We start from the raw sequence: 13,300 nt of genomic DNA, 5'->3' as shown, positions 1-13,300 counted from the left end.
AATGTCCATTAGACCAATTATCTTTTAGGCCAATGGTAACAGTAGACATTGAGGAGTATTTTCAAAGCACTTAGCCTTCCAAAGTTCCATAGAAACTTTTTCTCCAAGCTGAAGAGCCCTAGCCACTTTAGCCTTTACTCATAGGGAGGGAAGTCGTCCCATCCCCTTTATCATTTTCGTCGCCCTTCTCTGCACCTTTTCTAATTCCACTACATCTGTTTTGCGATACGGCGACCAGAATTGAATACAATATTCGAGGTGCAGTCGCACCATGGTGCGATCGCACCATGGTGCGATACAAAGGCATTATAACATCCTCATTTTTGTTTTCCATTCCTTTCCTAATAATACCTAACATTCTATTTGCTTTCTTAGCCGCAGCAGCACACTGAGCAGAAGGTTTCAACGTATCATTGACGACAACACCTAGATCCTTTCTTGGTCTGTGACTCCTAACGTGGAACCTTGCATGTCGTAGCTATAATTCGGGTTCCTCTTTCCCACATGCATCACTTTGCACTTGCTCTTTGAAGCTAACTGTTAGATCAACTGTCTATTAGATGAACTGTAATTAGATCAATTGTTGTGGGTCAATACTTGTATTTTATGTAGTAATAAATTGGTAGGGAGCCTATCTGTCCTTATATGTGACTTCTGTGAATATCACCTTATGTATCTGATGGGCATAGGATATGATTGTTATGTTTTATTATAGGGAATAAGAGGGTGGGTGTATAGTCTTGTCATGCATACAGAAGATGTTATGATTATAGGCTTCAACTCTTTTTATACTCCTCCTTGAGCTACTGGTTAAGCAGAATATAAATGTTCAAATTAAATTAAGTGAATATTGATTCTCATACAAACTCCACGGAACAAATTCACATAAAATTGGAATGCAGCAAACCAAATAATTTTGTCAAAATAAAAGGAAAAGGAGCAAGAAGTGATTTTAAATTACAAAACTGAGAAGGAATCTGATGGGGAGAGGACAGAGGCACCAGCCATTCACCCAGAACTTCCTGCCTCTCTCCTCCTTCTTGCGGTCCTTATTTGCTGAAAGCATCTTCCTTTTCAATCAAGGAGTACACTGTATGCATGCAATTCAAATGTCATTTGCCTTAATTGTGCTGAACTGTGCGATTAAAGCTGATGAGTGAAATGTACAGTACCTTGCAACTGAAAAGGAAAATGTTTCCAGCAGGCTGGAACTGCAGCAGGGAGAAGAGATAAGTTCACACCGGCAGCAGGAGCCTGGAAGCAGCTTCTCCTGGGTCAGTGACCTGTGCCTTTTATTTCTCTCCCCACCAGCTGCCATCTCAATTTTCTAATTTAATCCAATAGCCATGGTATTTCCACTTACTGCTTTTTCCTCTGCCACCCAGCGCAGGAAAGTTAAAGAGGCAATTCTATGACTGTGCAGATTTTGTACCAGTTGCAAGTTTCAAAGCAAATATTACATATGTACTTTCACTTTGAGACCTGGGACAAAGCAAGGTGGTAAAAGTATTCACTGTCTTTGCCCATGTGTGGTCATTTTGAAAACTGCTTCAATATAATATCCACGTTAACCAGTAAGGTGGTTAGGGTTTTAAGTGCTGTCCTGTTCAAGTTAACTCTAATGCCTTTTTTTGTGACATGTAAAAGTCATTTGTTTTGCTTTGAGCAGAAATACACTAAACTTTGATTCTATCATGTTCCTATATTGGGAACCTCTATCCCACATGTTTTTGAATTCTGTCACCCTTTTTGCCCCTAATACCTCCTCTTGTTTTGCAGCATACTCCCCTTCTCCTGCCCAATCTGACAGAACTTTTACCAATTTTTTTTGAAGTTTTAGAGTATACCACATCAAGATAACCCTTCATTGAAGAAATTACAAATGCACATTATTTATTTTGCTGTTGTTCCAGAAACTCACTCTAGAAAATGCAGCCATTCAGTGTTGCTGTCAAGGACTAGCTGCTCCCGGAGTTGATTCAGATGTCTATAATTTTCAACAATAAAAGGCGAATGAAAACGGCTGACAGCTTTTGTGCTGAATGAAAGAGAAAAAAAACACAAAATAAGAAATCAAGGTTACTAAACAATCAGTTTTGTAGTCACTATAGACAATTAGACTAGGTCTTTCTTATTCTCTGAGAGTTTTGAAATAAATGGATGGGCAAAAAATGGAAACTCTATTATAGCAGAACTGCCAATGCTCTTGAATCCAATACCTCTATTATGAGTACTTGAGGCTCAATTTACACAAAGTTGGAATTCAGAAAAATTCTACCAGAAGGATATTCATTGACTGCAGGGGTGGTTCTCAATCCAGTCCTCATAACACACCCAACCAGTTGGGGGTTTCTCAGTATCCACAATGAACATGCTTAAGACAGATTAATGGCCAACAAAAATGAGGCCTTGTGGTACAATCAGTAAATCGCTTGCCTACAATGCTAATGGCCTGACTTTGAATCCCATAATAGGATTTCTGTTAGGCAGCAAGTCTCTGGCCAATTCAGCCATTTGTCTACTTTTGGTCAGTAAATGAATACCTTACCTTGGCTGGGGTACAGATGACAGGGTAAGGAATTGGCAAACCCTGTTAATAGTCTGCCAAGAAACCACCACACAAGTGACAGCCTCCATAAGTCATTCATGTCTTGCACATACAGCCTCTTTTACATGTACCTCTCTCCCTCTCTCATGTATACTGATTGTCCTAAAACCCTGATTGGCTGGATGGTGTCCAAAAACGGAGAAAACCAAACACTCCCACAGAAATCAAAGGAAGATAAAAGAGGGTGAGAATGACCAATGCGATGAGCCAGGATAAACAACTAAGTCTTTATTAAACACATGGTGTCAGCTAAATGCGCTGTGATTGGCTGAGAAAAGCCTGGAGGAGGAGCATAATCGAAAGAGACTTCCAAATAGTTTTTTGATTTGGACGTCCTCGCACGTCTCTCTCCGGCGGTGGTCATTACAGAAGGACACCCATCACAAAAACATCTGGGTGAAAACCGCCCAAGTGCTCGTCAGGGACGTCCTTTTTTTTTGTTAGTGAAGGACGTCCATGTTTGGCACTTTAGAAGAACGGCCCTGATGAGCACTTGGATGTGGCTAGGCAAAGGTTTGCTTTTTTTTTTGTTTGTTTTGAGTGAAGGACGTCCATAAAGGACGTCCCTGACGAGCACTTGGACATTTTTTTCCCCGATTTTTTGGGGGGGTTAAATTTATAGACGTTTTTAGAGGCGAATAAATCCTGTGCAGCCCCAACAAGAGGTACAGACCTCCCGTTATATTTTCCACGATTAAGCAATGGAAAATGGTAGTGCATCTCATTACAATACGATTTACACACATTATAATACTAATTTGCTTATCTGCATTCCGTTTTCGTTAGCTGCTACCCTGATAGGACAAATCCCTTTTGTGCATGTCCTGGTTTACTACTTGCACGTTAAACTGGCTAGAACCAGTTTAAAAACCACGTTAATGGCTCGTTAAGTTTAGTGCATCTGGCCCTAAGTCAATATATAAGTAAGCATGTAGGGGTAGGGTAAAAATTGAGGCAGAGGTCTGTGCCATACCCAAGACCAACAAAACAGAAGACCAACGGGGTGGTTTAAAAGGAACAATCCAAATGAATAAAGGACAAAATTTAATCCATTTCAGTTAAAACCAAACACAATTAAAATGGCTAAGTTTTCACAGAGCCTGCATTGAAGGGGGGGGGGGGGTACACAACTGTAAAATGAGATAAATTGTAAATAGCTTTTAATGAAAATTTTAATCCGTGTTATGCTAAATATTTACCTTGTAAAAATATCCAACTTACAAGCCAAAGGTGTCTGTCAAATGAATCCAGAAAGACCCTATAATAAAGTGTTATCAACTGCACAATCTGTCCTGAAGACTTTTAAATAGTGTCTTCAAATTTAAGCAAATTACATTATAAAATGGGTAATTCTATAACAGGGGGCCCAAGCATCACTTGCAGGCAAATGTACAGAATACTGTCACTTGTGTTAAGTGTACACTTACCTGCAAAAGGGACAGCAGGGCAATTAAGGAGGCTCTTGAACAAACTGGACGGGCTGAAGATAGGACCCGAAGTGGTGAACTGGATTAGGAACTGGTTGACGGACAGACGCCAGAGGGTGGAGGTAAATGGAATTTGCTCAGAGGAGGGAAAGGTGAGTAGTGGAGTGCCTCAGGGATCGGTGCTGGGACCGATTCTGTTCAATATATTTGTGAGTGACATTGCTGAAGGGTTAGAAGGTAAAGTTTGCCTTTTTGCGGATGATACTAAGATTTGTAACAGAGTGGACACCCGGGAGGGAGTGGAAAACATGAAAAAGGATCTGAGGAAGCTAGAAGAATGGTCTAAGGTTTGGCAATTAAAATTCAATGTGAAGAAATGCAAAGTGATGCACTTGGGGAGTAGAAATCCATGGGAGATATATGTTAGGCGGTGATAGTCTGATAGGTACCGACGGGGAGAGGGATCATGGGGTGATAGTATCTGAGGATCTGAAGGTGACGAAACAGTGTGACAAGGCGGTGGCCGTAATAGAAGGTTGCTAGGCTGTATAGAGAGGGGAGTGACCAGCAGAAGAAAAGAGGTTTTAATGCCCCTGTATAAGTCGTTGGTGAGGCCCCACCTGGAGTATTGTGTTCAGTTCTGGAGGCCATATCTTGCTAAGGATGTAAAAAGAATTGAAGCGTTGCAAAGAAAAGCTATGAGAATGGTATGGGATTTGCTTTACAAGACGTATGAGGAGAGACTTGCGGACCTGAACATGTATACCCTGGAGGAAAGGAGAAACAGGGGTGATATGATACAGACGTTCAAATAACTGAAAGGTATGAATCCGCAAACGAACCTTTTCCGGAGATGGGAAGGCGATACAACTAGAGGGCATGATATGAGATTGAAGGGGGGGCACACTCAAGAAAAATGTCAGGAAGTATTTTTTCACGGACAGAGTGGTGGATGCTTGGAATGCTCTCCCACGGGAGGTGGTGGAGAGGAAAACGGTAATGGAATTCAAACGTGCGTGGGATAAACATAAAGGAATCCTGTTCCGAGGGAATGGATCCTCAGAAGCTTAGCCAAGATTGGGTGGCAGAGCCGGTGGGTGGGGGGGGGGCTGGTTGGGAGGCGGGGATAGTGCTGGGCAGACTTATACGGTCTGTGCCCTGAAAATGACAGATACAAATCAAGGTAAGGTATACATAAAAAGTAGCACATATGAGTTTATCTTGTTGGGCAGACTGGATGGACCGTGCAGGTCTTTTTCTGCCGTCATCTACTATGTTACTATGTTACTAATCTGTAACGGTGCATTTAAGTGGAACAGCACAGTGGCGTACACATTCAAGGTACGTGCATTGCGAACACACCCCCAATCAAATAGTTTATCTGCATTCTCCCTCCTGCCCTCCGTGGCAGAGGGCAGGAGGGAGAAAGCAGATAAAATGTCTGACACCTCTCACTTCCCTTCCCAGCAAAGTTATGCAATCCCCCCACCCTCCCCTACACACCTTCAAATCACCTCTGCTCCAGCCTTGCCCAGGCAGTGGCAGCAGCACTCACAGGCTGCCTGTGCCTGCACCGGGACGTTCACTCTGAACCGTCCTTCTATCCCTTCCAATGCAGCTTCCTGTTTTGTGAAGGGCAGGACATTTAGAGGGAAAGTCCCGGTGCAGGCGGCCTTTGAGTGCCACTGCTGCTGCCTGAGCAACAGTGGAGTGGAGATAATTTGAAGGTACGAAGGGGTGTGGGGTGGGGCACCATGGGATTGGGGCGGGAGATGCACCCCTTGTAAAGAAATTCCTGGTTACGTTGCTGGAATAGCACATAAATGCCAAGGGGGCATATACAGGGGTGAGCATAGGCAGGGCCCCCACTATCAAAGTGTCAGTTACATGCATTCCTGCCATGTTTACATGACAGCAGTTAAAGCAAGGTATATAGCTGATGTAACTGAGGCATGTGATACCGAGTTCTGCTAACATTCCACAAGGGAATCCAGGTGCCCAGATGCCATTATAAAATAAGTTCTCACTGTCCGGCATTGGACCACCTAAATGGAGGCACCCACTTACAGAACTGCCTCTGTGTCGTCTCATTTGTAAACTAATAAACATATATGTCAATTTTATAGATATAATTAGCTGATGGCATTTGGGACAAGTTCTTTAATAATACAGAGCTTTTAAAAGAACTGCATTCATTTAAAGGGTCTGTGAAACCCGATGAGCAAGTCCACTCTATTGAAAGGAGAAAAAGTCTATAAACAACATGAGAGATGCTGTTATCACTTTAAGCAAATAACCTCTCCTTATTATTTATAAATCTAAGTTATTACTCAGGGGACCGCAGCAAGTGTGCTATATTATAAATTGTATGAGAGAAACCATGTTTACAGTTAAGTACTTTTGGCTAAGCTACATCGCTGCAGATCATCTAAATGTATCATTAAACAGCGTACAATTTCTGTTTACCAAATCGCTGTGATAAATCAAACAGGAAGCCAAAGGCACCAATAAAGTGTAAAACTGAAAGCTTGTAACACATTGCCACAATCCTGCCTTACCCGTAATACGCAGTTATCATGGGATATTTACCATGTTGGCTGGTTTTAGTGTGCAGCAGCCTAACAACTTTCCCTAATATCCACATTAGTTTAGCACAGTTTAGTAAACATGCCCCTTAATATTTTAATATAGCTCTGCTTATATGAGCTACTACTGAAAAAGGTGTAAGCAAAATCTCAATAAATAATAATTATATATTTGAAGGCACTATTTTAAAGTGTTCTGGGCAGATTGTGCCGTTGATAACACTTTATTATAGGGTGTATCTGGATTCATTTGGCAAACCCCCGCCTTACATATGTAGATCAGATATCCAGGTATTTACCGATGCTATGTCCTCCCCAAAATTATCACTTTCCTGTGGTGTCCTCCAGGGGTCAGGACTTTCTTCTATGCTCCTCTGCCTCTCTAGGTTCAGTTATTTGGCATCACTGGACATTTTTATGCAGACAACACTGAGCTTTTAGCTTTTCTTGATCAGGTATCTCCTGACCTCACTATCTTGAATGACTGTTTGTCAGTGGTGGTAGGCTTGCATTTAGAGAATCAGATCAAATTAAATCCTACTAAATCAAAAGCAACATGGATTACTGATAATATGACATCTCCATCAACAGTGCCATTAATATTAAACTATGAGCTTCCCCTCTTCTCTGAAATTTCTTGGTGTCTATTGGGACTGTGTTCTTACCTTCCAGAAGCAATTTCTTCTGTGGTCAAATCTTGTTTTGTGAAATCTTCCCTATATCAAAGCCCTTCATCCCTATTTGAATCAGTCAGCACTTACTACTTTGATCTTTTTTCATTAGTTATGCCATAAACAATGGAATCACTGGCATCACCCATATTATCTTCAGATTATCCAGAACACAGCTATATCAAACCTATAGTAAGTGTATGTAGATTGAACCATGCATCCCCCTGCTTAAAGAGGCTCACTGGACACCAATCATATCATATCAAGTTTAAAATTCTTGCTTAGGCCCATGAAACCATTTATTCAGGGGATTGCCATGCTCTCTCCCAAATTTACTCATTTCATATTGTCCCTGAAGATCTTTGAGATCTCAGAATCAAAATTGATTGTATCTCTTTGCCCCAGCATTAGCATGCTATGAAAGTCCTTGTCATTCGGCCTTTTATTTTCTGACTCCTACCCTTTGGAACTCCCTTTTTACATCTTAGACTTCAGTCCAGCATATATGGATTTAAGAAAGGACTCAAATGGTACCTCTTTACATCAGTATTTGCATATGATGACTAACTCTAGGAAGGGTGGGAGAGTTCAGGGTTCATGGTTTATGGTACTGTTTGAAAAAAAACAAAACTTTTTTTCCTCCCCCTCCCTTTTTTTTCTTCTCCCGCCTTTGTTTAGTAATTATGTATTGATTTCTTTTTAATGGATATGTAAACTGCTTTGATTGTGCCTCAGAAAGGTGGAATATCAAATGATTATTTATTTATTTTATTTGTAGCATTTGTATCCCACATTTTCCCACCAATTTGCAGGCTCAATGTGGCTTACATTTGCCGTAATGGCGGATGCCATTTCCGGGTAACAAATTACAAATGGTATTTCGTTAAGGTGCGTACAAACATGGTAACATATATGAAACAAATCATATATGGAGCAGATCGTGGTATATATAGACACACCATGTGCATGTATACAGGGTAAAGAAGAGTAAACTATGGTACTGCATGAAGGTTCCTGATTAATAAATTGGATTGTAATTAATAAACAAACATACTCTTAGAAGATACTTTAATGAAAATTTAAATTCATTTATGATATCTATAAATATATCTTTTTATTGAATAAAACTTGAAACTTAATTACCTTCATACATTTCTTAAGTAGCTTTTGGGAACTGATAATAGGGAGTATGCTCCCAAAAGCTAGTGAAAAAAATGCATTGTTAATCCAACAATAAGATCTCTCCTTTGTAGCTGAACGGTCCTTTCTAGTTGGCTCTTTGGGATAAGATCTTAATGTTCTTATTTTATTTGGTTCTAGCTCATGCCTTTTCAGTAGTAGTTCAAGGTGAATTACATTCATGCAGTAGATATATTCTTATTCTCACAGGGCTTACAATCCAATTTTGTATCCTTCCCAACTTATCCAGCAGTCCTGACTGGGATGCCTCCTTCCTAGTGCTGTGAACTCTGCCTCCACAGGATTTCTACCGTTCATGGATTGATACCCAATTACACCACATAGTACCCAACACTGTCACTGACGTACCAGGCTGGACCCAACTCAGTTTTTTCTAGCAAACATTTTGCCCTCTATGTAAGAGATGAACTTTTTTTTTTATTTGCCCCTGAATTGCCCTGGAGTTAAGGTGCTAAGTTCTCACTGATGGCTAACACTGACAAACTTATTTAATATAGTATGCAGCAGAGTCTGTGTGAGACTTAAGAAGTGTTTAGAACTTTGCATTGGAGCCTGCTATAAAATACATGGCTCAGGCACTGAATGGCCTACATTTTATTTTTGTTTTTAAAGTTTACATGTTTCCAAAGTTTGAAATTTTCTTTTATAGAAAACTAGTTTCTATGTCACTGTCATAACTTCATGTTAGGTCAGGATGACCTATTCCCACAACCTATTCTTCAACACAGTTGTATATGTAGAAAACAAAGGTGATCCAAGGATGAGGGATCAAGCTGGAGTTTGTCAAATCAAATTTTATTGGGTCCCTCTTCAATAAAATTTGTTTTGATGAACTACAGCTTGTTTCTTCATCCTTGGATCACCTTTGCTTTTTTTCACGTTACTGCAGAAGTTTTTCTCTCCTGTTTCTTTTGATTTGTATATGAAGATAAAGCAAGTGCCTCTCCAATTCTGATTGTCACAGACCTGCTGCAGCTGTGCACATTTATTATCTACAGTAAGAAGCACTGCAATGTTCACAATTTATTTTGCTCATAGCAGCAATAACCTCCTGAAGAATATAAGGCAGGTCTGTAATTATTAAACAAGGCAAGCATATAGGAGAAAGAAAGGACATTTTCATAGTAATATAACAACAGGCAGCAGATAAAGACCAGCATGGCTCATCTCGTCTGCCCAGTAAGGTGGCTAGAATCATACCTGCTGCTCCTTGCAAAATGAGCAGGTTACCTCCTCTACGACTTTGTTTAGGGTTGTAACTGCCACCATGCAGATTACACACCCCTCTATAACTTTTTTGAAATGTGAAAGTAATTTGTTTTGCTTTGATGCCCTCCTTCATGCTTTAAAGCAGGGTTGTCCAACCTCGGTCCTCGAGGGCCACAATCCAGTTGGGTTTTCAGGATTTCCCCAATGAATATGCACAAGATCTATTTGCTTGCATTGCCTCTATTGTATGCAAATTGATCTTGTGCATATTCATTGAGAAAATCCAAACTGACTTTAAATATAGAAGTTTTACAGTATTAACCCACCACCACCATCACCACCACCGTGTGTACAAATTGTAGAAGACAAACCAACCCAGTCCACCAATAAGATTTTCACAGAAACCTTTCATCACTGAAAATAAAATGCAAGATATACTATGTTAATATTTACATTTGTTAAGCGTCCCTTTAATCTTGATTATTTAACGTACCTACTAACCTTCACCCAATCTGCTGGCACAGAGGAGATCAATGAATTCTTGAGTTCAATCAAAAACTAGAACAAAATTAAGGAAAAAAGTGTAAGGCAACAGCTATAAAAAAAAATAATTCTTCAAATACATAGACTGCATCAGATTTTACTCCTAGAGTTCATGAAGGGAGTTATTTATTACTAGTGCATTGTGTCTTCCACAGGGTCACAATGTTATTACCATGTGCTGTTAATTACCCCTTAAGGTCCCGATTCTATATATGGTGCTTAAAATTAATGGGTGTTAAGCAATCACGTCTCAGTGTATTCTAAATACCACATGTAAATCTACATACAGTATTTAGTATACGCTTAGGCGTAGTTCATGTGACTAAATCTAAGCGCATCCATTTATGCCAAGAAAAAGCTGGTATAAATCTCTGCAAGTAGGTTTATGTGCACTGGCCCATATTTTATAAAATGCATAGATTTTGGAATGCCCACAAAATGCCCATTTCCATGCCCCTAAACACGTCCCTTTTTGCCTGCGTGCATTAGAATTTAGGCACAGTACTTTACAAAATACGCTTAGCAATGTATGCAAAAAAATTCTAATTTTTGCCAATTAGTGCACGTTATTGCTTGTTAAGAGCTGTTTAACAATGCTGATTGGCTTGTTAAAACAATTAATCTATGCACATAGTTCTAGAATACGCCTAGATTTACATGTGATTCGTGCTATATAGAATCCAAGGGTAAGTGGGTAATTTAGTAACTCAGAGCATGCATAAAGGGAAATGGGACTTGATATACCGCCTTTCTGAGGTTTTTGCAACTACATTCAAAGCGGTTTACATATATTCAGGTACTTATTTTGTACCAGGGGCAATGGAGGGTTAAGTGACTTGCCCACAGTCACAAGGAGCTGAAGTGGGAATTAAACTCAGTTCCTCAGGATCAAAGTCCCCTTTATCATTTTCGTCGCCGTTCTCTGCCCTGAAGCAGGCACAGATGCTGAAACACGGCCCGTGTGAGGTCTGAAAATAAAGATCTGTTTGCTATCCTCTGTCCTGAAGGCCCTTGGTGATTTTTTTTTTTGTTGTTTCGCGTTCTGTGCTTTGGTTTCCCTCTCTTTGTGCTCTATTGAAAGTATACACATAAATGTGAACTCCTCCCTTGCTTCAGAAAATCCTCTAGTCCAAGTAAAGCTATGTGAATACAGGCTGTACACATATAGCTTTATGTGCACATTAGGCAGGCAGTTTCAAAAAGCAGAAATGCTTCTGAAGGTAGGTCCAATATGGCTGACACTGCAGGTTGTTAGGCAGAGCACTCTAGAGAATTGCTGCTAATTTTGCCTTGTAAAAATTTTCTAAGATGCCTAAAAGGAGGGGGAAAGTAAATGCTTTACTGAACACCCCTCCCACTGGACAACCCTCGCTTCTGTGATATGGAATGACAATACAGGTGAACTCTGGAGGTTTCCTTGTTGGTCTTCAGGCATAAGGAGAGCTGGGATGCCTAGAGGAAGTACGACACTCAGTCCACCTGCTGGTATAGCACCATTGCCTCTTGCGGCCAGCTCCCTTGTTCACATGGGAGCAGTGTGGAATCAGACTCCTCCCCTAACTGAGGATGTGAAGCCTGGCGCTGTGGCTGATCCATCTAGGGCCAATGGGAACAGCTGGAGAAGAAACCAAATGTAACTGTGTCCATGGGAACTTTCTAGGAGAATGCTGTGCCTGGCGTATAACATTGAGTACTGGAGTGCAACCTGTGATGAGAAAGAAGTCACTTTGGTAACTATTTGGGAAGCAATAACTATATTGCACATAACAGTGAGTAGCAGATCGGAACAAGTAGAGGATGAAGTTGAGAATTTAACAGTCTGTGTTTCTGCTATGGAGCAGTTTAAGGAGAATGTGCATGGCAGGTGTTCTAGAATGGAGCAGAGAGTTAGACAGACTCAGAAAAGTCAGGTGAAACTTATTCAGGATCTCGGTGGTATGCAGCATAAACTTGAGCAGATAGAAAAATCGGACAAGTGTGTAATCTTCAATTTTTGAACTTTCCCAAGACTTGGATGTTATCCGCTAGAGAACTATTTAAGAAGTTCATGCTAGAGGCGTTGAAAATGTCTAGTGAAACGTTACCTCCCATTAATAGAATATAATATCTGCCTTTTAAGAAGCGACAAGTAACACATACAGCTGGGGCAACATCTAATGCTGAAGAGGAATTAACATCTCCAGACAGCTTAAATGCGACTGAAGTATTAGAATCTTCTTTATAAGTAGTAGACACACGTGCTACCCTCTTTGTGCCCTTTCTTTTCTAAGTAGTGTTGTAAATTTTGGGGTACAGAGACCCCCAAGAAGTTTGGAGAGACCTTAAATCTGACTCCATCTCTAAATAGCACTAGTACTGGGGTAATCAAGGAGTTGTGAAGTTCTAAAAGGAATTGCCACTAAGAGAGATGTTAGGTCTAAGGAAAAGATACCAGCCTTATGACAAACTGGATTTATGTCACAGGTTATACAATGCAGTGAAAGACAGCCTGATACAGCAAGAGCATTTATACTTACAGCCTCTGATCATAAAGTGAAGTCCACAAATCATCATTTGGAATGAGGAGTTTATTTGCCAAGATACAAGTCAAATCAGTGATTGACAACAGGCAAGTACAATCAATTAATTATAGGAATATAATAATCCAGCTGCAAACAGGTGTTAATTAGTTCCTAATCTTTTATAATTTCTCTTACCAATTAGAGGTTTTACAAGGGAAAGCAATTAGGTAATTTGTCAATTCTGCTGGACACATTGGTTTCCCTTGGAGAGAGAGAGTGGCAACCCTTTTCTCTCTAACTTTAACCAGGAAATACCCTGATTTTTATAGGTGCCCTCAGGATATGGATAAAGCGAATGCTACATACCTGTAGAAGGTATTCTCCGAGGACAGCAGGCTGATTGTTCTCACTGATGGGTGACGTCCACGGCAGCCCCTCCAATCGGAAACTTCACTAGCAAAGGCCTTTGCTAGTCCTCGCGCGCTCCTGCGCACCGCGCATGCGCGGCCGTCTTCCCGCCCAAACCGGCTCGTGTTCGTCAGTCCCATATGTAGCA

At 40.6% G+C, this 13,300-nt stretch overlaps 1 protein-coding gene across 1 annotated transcript in view; it reads right to left on the bottom strand.

Moving 5' to 3' along the window:
- The window catches only part of MSH3 (mutS homolog 3), a 484,945-nt gene that overhangs the window by 204,489 nt on the left and 267,156 nt on the right, over positions 1-13,300 (bottom strand). The window contains exons 16-17 of the mRNA XM_030193332.1: positions 10,194-10,258; positions 1,922-2,038 (exon numbers count right to left, since the gene is read on the bottom strand). Of these exons, the coding sequence (XP_030049192.1) occupies positions 1,922-2,038; positions 10,194-10,258 (182 nt within the window). The remainder of the gene's footprint in view (positions 1-1,921; positions 2,039-10,193; positions 10,259-13,300) is intronic.

This window comes from Microcaecilia unicolor, chromosome 2 (genome assembly GCF_901765095.1).
Source record: "Microcaecilia unicolor chromosome 2, aMicUni1.1, whole genome shotgun sequence".
NCBI classification, from domain to species: domain Eukaryota; kingdom Metazoa; phylum Chordata; class Amphibia; order Gymnophiona; family Siphonopidae; genus Microcaecilia; species Microcaecilia unicolor.
The sequence above is the reverse complement of the archived record's forward strand: the minus strand, read 5'-3'. Positions and strand labels throughout refer to the sequence as shown.